Here is a 7866-nt window from a genome sequence, read left to right as displayed (position 1 = left end):
CCCCCACTTGCTCTTCCCTCCCACCCCCCCATGATTCCCCCAAGACTCTTCGCTAGCTCCCACATCCTAATTTACGCCTAGATCAGGTGGCCATTTTTAACTTGATCTAACCTCCCCCTAACCTTCCCAGATGTCTGTGCATACCGTGTGTGTCACACTATGCATTACTACAACTAAGGTAGAATAACTATCAAGGACAGGGCTGTGCTTTTTGATCAGGAAAATCCTGATTTTACCCCTGCTGTTGCTATGAAGTTCTGAGTGGACATGGCACATGTTATAGCATAGTGACATATGTGAATGTCAAAACATAGTGACAAATCAAGGTCTCATTAGTCATAGGCTTGTAACAACAGTTTTTGTCACTGTACTAAGTACTGTATCATATTAATGTAACATGGATTACAAGGCATTTACCATTCACTTATTCTTTGTTAGAAGGTAAAATCAACCTTCTGCAAAGCAGAATTCTGGAATAAAGATACAAAAATAGGCAATCATGACTAACGTGCTGTCCTGGAAACTGTAATTATCCATACTAGTCATGTAACATTACTGGACACCAGCTGCAAACTGCTGGAGGGTGAAGAGGGGGTTCCTCTAAGGAAATACCATCTAGGAGACTCCACAAGGAGTACTGCACACAAACAATCTGCCCTACACCATTAATCTTACTACATACTTGTTATGCTATTTGTCTGGACTAAGTCAAAACCAAAGCACCTAGATGGATTATCTTGGGTAAGGATGTTATTCTTACCACATGTCGAGGCAAGTGGAGTATTCTGTCGAGCCCAAAAGGACATCTGGAGGTCTGTACCACAGGGTAACCACTTCATTAGAGTATGTGTGGCTGGGGACTGATTTGGCTCTTGCAAGACCTGTAGGATAAATGCAGTAAAAAGCCATAAACATAAAGAAAACAAAGAAATGGATTGTTACACACCTCATATCTTAAATAGCTGTATGACACATGAACCTGGGCACATGCTATGAGCAGGGCAGCCTTTTGTATCTTTTGGCCTTGGTGTAAGTCAGGGGTTTTCAACCTTTTTTGGTTGGGGTACCCCTGGCAGCTGGTCAATGAGCAAGGGTAGGGCGGGGTGGGGGGGAGTTCCCTGGTGGCAGGTCCATGAGTGGAGGGGGGTTCCCTGAACAGCGCATGGTAACAAATCCAGAAGTACCACTGGCAAAACGAAGTGCAGCTGGCTTCTCCATGCCACTGCCACGTACCCCCTGGGGCATTCCAAAGTACCCCCAGAAGTACGTGTACCCCTGGTTGAAAACCCCTGCTGTAAGTTAATTAGGGAAACAACCCAGTAACATCTATCATTTGATACATGACTAAACAAAGCCACAATTATTATGGAAGGACTATAAATACAAGCTTTTAATAACTAAGGAATCGCAATAAATTTGGCACCATTCAGAATTTTATTCTTAGTATTAAAAAAATCAGATAAATCATTACTAGTCAATTATTCAAAGGAGACAAGAATCAAAGCAACATGTCAGTAGAACTCCAGACAACACTTTGACTTTATAGGGTCTTAAATCTTTCCCTGGGACAATCAATATGTATTCACATGAGAAAAAATACACTGAAAAATATTTACAATTTCAGGAATGCTTTGTGGTATTCCTGTATGGCAGATAAACAAACAAGTGTTGTCCTTTCATTAACTGCTCATAATTCAGCCAAGTTTTCATCACTGATCATTTTTCATTTCATTTGAGACCGAGCACATGAGAGAGCAAAAGGTCTAATGTGAACAGCTGGGATTGTTGAGAGCAGCCAAAGAAGTGTCTGTACCTAGTTTTGCAGTTGTTTGAGAGAGATGCTTGTGTATTGCAGGCATAAATGAATCCTAGTTTGAAAGAAAACTATATACCATAAAATGTGATGAGACCATTTTTGTGCTGTTTTTTATGGATATAATGAAAGATCTTTGTATTGTGCTTCCTATTTGTGTATGTAGACCAGCAGGGCAACTAGGGCTAGGTACAGACATTACACCTATTGTATGCTAATTGTCCAGAAAGCACTTTAAAGACATAAGTAAACAGATGTTCATAGCTCTTAGACCACTTTAAAAGTGGTGGATCTTGTGCTAAGTTAACCCTCAACAGATGAACTATTAGACTGAAGTACTTTCTGTTAGAGCACTTATTTAACATCTGTACCAGATCCCACTGAGTGGTAACTTAAGAGTGTAATCACCACCATCCCAGGTGGTGTTGTGCAGGGCTGTGTTCTAGCCTCAGGCAGAACTCATTTGCTCTGCCCCAATGCTGGGCCAGCCACAACCCCCACCTGCTGCTGTCAAGGACCCAAGTCAGTGATGGCTTCTGATTTCAGCCTTGCTTCCACTCTCTGGCCAGCTGTGAGCCACAGCCTAACGGCAGGGGGAAGAGTTGCCAGGGAGAGAGTCTCTCCCTGCAGCCACCCTAGACTCATGGCACACTGCTGCCTGGCTAGAGGCGCTATGGGGGGAAAGTGCCTGGGCTCTGCCTACCTGCAGCAGTCCTGGTCAAGCAGCAGTGTGCTGTGAGCTGGGGTTGCTGCAGGAACAGAGCCCAGATCCCTTTCCCCCAAAGCTCCCCTGGCCCCACAGCGCACTGCTGCCCACCTGGGGACACTGAAGGGGAAAGTGTTCTAGGCTCTGTGTCCCCATAGTAGCCCTGGCCCTGTGGCATACTTCAGCAGAGTCAGGGTTGCTCCTTTCCCCAAGCACTATAGCACAGTGCCACTTTTCACCACCCTGGGAACTCTGGTGGAAGGAGAGAAAAGGGGCTCCTGGCTGCAGCTAGGGGAAAGGAGCCCCACTCCTGGGCAGGCCCCCCAAGGATTCTTAGTTCAGGTCTTAGTGGGGGCTGAGACAAGACGCAGTGACACTTTCTGCCACCCTGCAAACTTTGGGGGGGTGGGGAGAGTGAGGAGCAGCCCTGCCCCTCCTAAGGCCCAAGCTGGGAAGCAGGGGAGGTCCAGTTGGCAAGGGGGCTCTTTTTTCACCCCCCACCACCGACAGTTCCCAGTGCTGTGAAAAGCAAGCAGGACTCAAAGGGGGTGGGGGATGTGTCTGTGTTCAGCCTCTCCCTCAGTGATCCTGCTTTGCATCTGTTCCCTTCCCTGGTCCACAGCCCCCATTGTGGCTCCACGGAGATGCTGGTGCCCAGCTGCCCCTGTGAGGACTTGGTAGATAGGCTTCCCAACCTGGGTCCTGGCCCCCGGGCATCCCCAACCTGGCGAAGAAATCCCTTCCAGCTCTGCTTCTCTGCGATTCCCTGATTCCTGTCACTGACAAGAGCAGAGCGGGAAACTGCTCCCCCATGTCAGATAGCCAATCAGGGATGACTTGCCCATTTGACTGCACCTAGGAGTCTCCAGCAACCTGGGGAGTCCACAGGACCCACCAGGAAGCATGGGAGAACTCCCCCTACCTGCTGGCCTTGGGCAGTGTGGGCCCCTTCTCCCCATGGAATGGCAAATGTCTGTTTGGTTTTAGTACACTCTAACTTACAGCACTTTAAGTAAAATACAAGTTAGAGTGCTTTTGCCACAGTTTTTTTGAACATCTGTACTTAGCATATTTGACCAAACTGCAAGAGCAACTGCAGACACAGAGTGCATATAATGCATATACAGTTAGGAGTATTTGGGCTCACATGATCAAAATCAGTGCATGTAAATTGCATTACTCAAGGCATGAAAATATATTTTCAGCCTTTAGACATTTACAATTGATTTCAAGCCAAAACTGCCAAAAATATATACACAAAACTAACAAGCTACAGTATTTCTGGTTTTGATGCTCTAGGTATGACGGTTACCAGCTTTTTCAAATATCCTTCTGCAAAGAGATTGTTACATATTTTATACTGTTTGCACACTGAAATATGCTTACTCATGCAACATTTATTTAACTGTATCCTTCAAATGAAGGAAAACTGTAGGGTAGGATTAATTAGCACAGCATGTTCGATCACTTTCTTTAAGGGTTTCTTGTTCGTTTCCATGGTTACCCCACAGGAAGAGTCACAATCTCTTTTTAAAAAGACAGCGCTTATGGGTGATCATCAAAACTTCTAATCCTAATGACCAATGTGAATAAAAGGCCAATAGATAAAAGAGAGAGATCACCAGGTGAGTACACAATATTTGCATAGTGCTGCCTAAAGACATAGTGAGGACTTCATGACAGTTTACTGAACTGTCTTTCAGATCCTGTGTCTTCAAACAGATTAAAAGGTCATCAATTAGACACCCTACTAGTACAGTCCTATTCTTAAAGTAGCAAAGCACTCATGAAGTTATTAAAAGACAATTCACATCAAACCTACTGTGGAACTTCTACATAATAGTCAGAATATTTCAGCATACTGTTCTACATATTAATTTCTTTCTTTTTAGTGCTTTACTTGCTAATCCTTCACTTTCCTTAGAAGAAAAAGCACAATTATTAAAAAACTTTGCATAGTACATCTTTTCTGCAGGAATATTTACAATGCCCATCACTTAGCATTTAACATTCAGGGCCCAGATATCCAGGTATAATTTTTATCACCCAAAAATAGTTGTCTCAGGCATTTTTTTTCCAAAATCATGACACATATGGAGATATTTCCTTCTTCTGTAAATATAATTTTCTATCCTTTGGTCTCATCTCACACCTCAGTCCCCATGAGACTGTGTCTGAGTTTACCTTTTATGGTCAAATCCACACATTGATTTATTACTTTAATATTTTCCTATTATATTTACAGTTAAAAGATGATATAGCTATATTCATACTAGAAGCCTATTTTGAGAAAGGATTGCTGGATGATCATGGTAGCCCTATGGCCACATAACAGCTCTCTAGTCAACACTGTGTGGAAAACCAGGAGGGGTGTAGTCATACCTACTATGTGTGCATACAGGAGGCAAACATTTGCAGGTAAACAAATGTGGGTTTTCCAAGTATTGCAAAAATCAACGTCTTCATAAATTCATGCATGTTAAACACCTCTTAATTAACATTTAACTGAAAATTTCCATGCAGAACTATATACACCGATGTTTTCTCTTACATCTGAATTTTCTTGGCATGCAACTTATCTTGACTTGGATAAAACAAAAGGGTTTCTGTAGGTCCCTAACAAAAAATTTTTTAAAAAAAATTAATTTTTCCTTAGTTGGGGCTATCAAATATTATTTTAATAGGTACCACTAGTGTTACATAGTTAACTTTTACAATCATAACTATTCTTCAAATAATCTGATTAAACATTACTTGCTTCTATTGTAATTATAAATCACCTATTTCAGTTTACCAATGGCACTCACTGCCAACCTACTTACTGAACAGGGAGTGGCACATTTATCTAGGGAATACCCAAACTAGAACAGGACGCAACACAAATAATTTGGGTAATCACTATTTTGGTAAAATAGCCAACTGCCCAACCCAGTGGGCAGTCCTTGTAATTCAAAGTTTTATTTCAGCTGTCACTCTTGTGCTTAGAATCATAGAATAGAAGGGCCACAAGGGACCTGTATGATCATCAAGTCCAGTGCCCTGCCATGGGCAGGAGGTTATTGGGCTCAAATGAGCTCAAAGAGGTGCTTGTCTAGCCTCCTCTCAAACACCTTCAAGGATGGCAACTGTACCACCTCTGCTGGGAGTGTGTTCCAGATTCTAGACAACCTTACGGAAAAGAAGTTTTTCCTTATGCCTAACCTAAATTTTTCCTCAATTAGCTCTTGCCCATTGGTCCTTGTCCTCCCAAGGTGTAGCAAAACCCCATTTTTTCTTTATATATATATGATAGATATGCATTCCCTTCCTTTCCCCAATTATTTCTGGCTTTTCTTTCTCTCCCTCGCTATTCCCTATGGACAAGCATAAACGAGCTCAGACTTAGGATAAGCTTTAACGTTTTTATTTTGGTAGCAAGTTTTTGGTTTTAGATATCCACTGTTTTATATTGTATTATTACTAGGTTTGTTTTGATTTTTACTATTGTATATTGTATTATTATCATTTTTGTATTGATTGTTATGGTTTCATATGGATATTGTATGGTTTAGGCCTGTGTTTGTAAGTGAACCAAAGTCATATCAAGTTTCCATTTTATATGTTAAGCCTCCATCTTGTGTCCTCTGCCTGGGCATCCCTTGTGTTGCAACTTTATGATTCATTGTACCCCTCCCATGTAAACTGGTTCCCAGATGAATGAGAGTGATTGGGAATGACTGAAATACAGTGGTAGCAGGCCTCTACTGAATGGCTTGTAACGACTGGGCCATCACCTCACATTGATTCATCCAGGAACCATGGACCTTACCCAGGAACAGAGCCAAGAACCCAGCATTTGAAAGACAAAAGACCCTGCAGAACCAGCAACTCTGCCATTGTATCCCATCATTACAGACACCCAAAATTGCACATCCCTGCATGGAGCACACATGCTCAGTACGCCAAGGGCTGACCCTTGCCTGGGCATGCCTCCTGTCACTAGGGTCACACAAGGTCTGCCCCTATAAAAAGGGGCAGTAAAGACAGAACCAGTGGGAATGCCATTTCCATTCGAACCAGACCAGTTTCAGGTCACCTATCCACCCCAGAGCTCCTGCCAGTGACCCCCTCTGGACAACACCGAGCTGAAGGAGACACCGACTGGCCATCGAGGATCAACTTCCAGCCTGGGATAGGTAGATATTACCTGCACACTTCCTCCTACAATTTGGACTCTCTCTCTCTCTCTTCCTCTCTCCTCCTGGACTTCAGTGAACTTCAGCCCCTGCACCAAGCCTCTCTAACCCCTGCTGCCATTGTGTGCGTGTGTGGGGGAGGTGGATGGGTGTGGGTGGATTGGTGGGTGGGTGGGTGCAAGGGAATCAATAAGACATTGTCACCATCTCCCCTGTTTAATAAAAACACTGTCATTTGCAACCCCAAGTTGGGTCATGTTTTACTGAATCCCAGTTCCTTCCTTATCCTAAATTCCAGCCTTGTTCTCTCTCTCAGCCCCACCCCCACCCGCACTCTCTACTAGTTTCCCAATCTCCTCCCAATTCCGTCTCCCCTTTTCTGCCATCTCTCAGCCTCTCCTTGCTTTCCTGCTGTCCCTGCTGCCTTTTAGGCTCCCAGGCCATCTACTGCCTTTTCCCTGCAACTTTCCTTTTTCTGCTTTCCTGCTGCCCTGCTGCCTTCCAGGATCTCCTGCTGCTTTTCTTGCGATTTTCTGCTGTTCCTGTGCTCCCCATGCTCCTACTGCCTTTTGCCTGTGACTTTCTGCTGTCTTTCTCTGCTTTTCCACTGCCCTGCTGCCTTTCAGTCTCTCCTGCTGCTTTTCCTGTGATTTTCTGCTGTCCATCTCTCTGTTTTCAGGCTTCCCCCACAACATCTGTAGTCCTCCCTCCCCCCACCCAGCTTCCCAGCTCCTCATGGCTGTCCTGCAGTTTTGTCCAGCAGCTGGAGCCTTTCTCCAGCTCCCAGCACCTACTGCCACTCCCTACAGCTTCTTTAGCTGCCCCGGACCCATCCTCTAGCTCTCCATATCCAGAGCCCCTCTTTAACACCCACACTTTCCCTTAGTTCCATTTTCCCTCTCCCCACCTACCTTTTCAGCTCCCCCATAGCTCTGTGCTGGCATCCCTCCCCTGTTCTACAGGCTTTGGGTGTTGTCTTTTAATCAATTAAGATCAATTAACCTAAAGTTACCCCCCCAGCCTCAGTTCTTCAGCCCAGGCCCCTGTAGTCTACATGTTCTAATCCTGGTCCTGCTAAGTTTCACTCTCAGCAACTTTCACTCCCTACACTTCTACTTTCTTACCTTAACCTTTCTCCAGGTATCCCAAGTACACCAAACACATACATACAT

The 7866-nt window shown here is 44.2% G+C and overlaps 1 protein-coding gene across 1 annotated transcript in view; it reads right to left on the bottom strand.

The window, feature by feature from the left end:
* CDK14 (cyclin dependent kinase 14) overlaps positions 1 to 7866 on the bottom strand; it is a 506952-nt gene that overhangs the window by 167629 nt on the left and 331457 nt on the right. The window contains exon 9 of the mRNA XM_019530589.1: positions 761 to 881. Within this exon, the coding sequence (XP_019386134.1) occupies positions 761 to 881 (121 nt within the window). The remainder of the gene's footprint in view (positions 1 to 760; positions 882 to 7866) is intronic.

This window comes from Crocodylus porosus, unplaced genomic scaffold (assembly GCF_001723895.1).
Source record: "Crocodylus porosus isolate Cpor-Errol unplaced genomic scaffold, CroPor_comp1, whole genome shotgun sequence".
NCBI lineage: Eukaryota > Metazoa > Chordata > Crocodylia > Crocodylidae > Crocodylus > Crocodylus porosus.
This window is presented reverse-complemented; position numbering and strand designations above follow the sequence as displayed.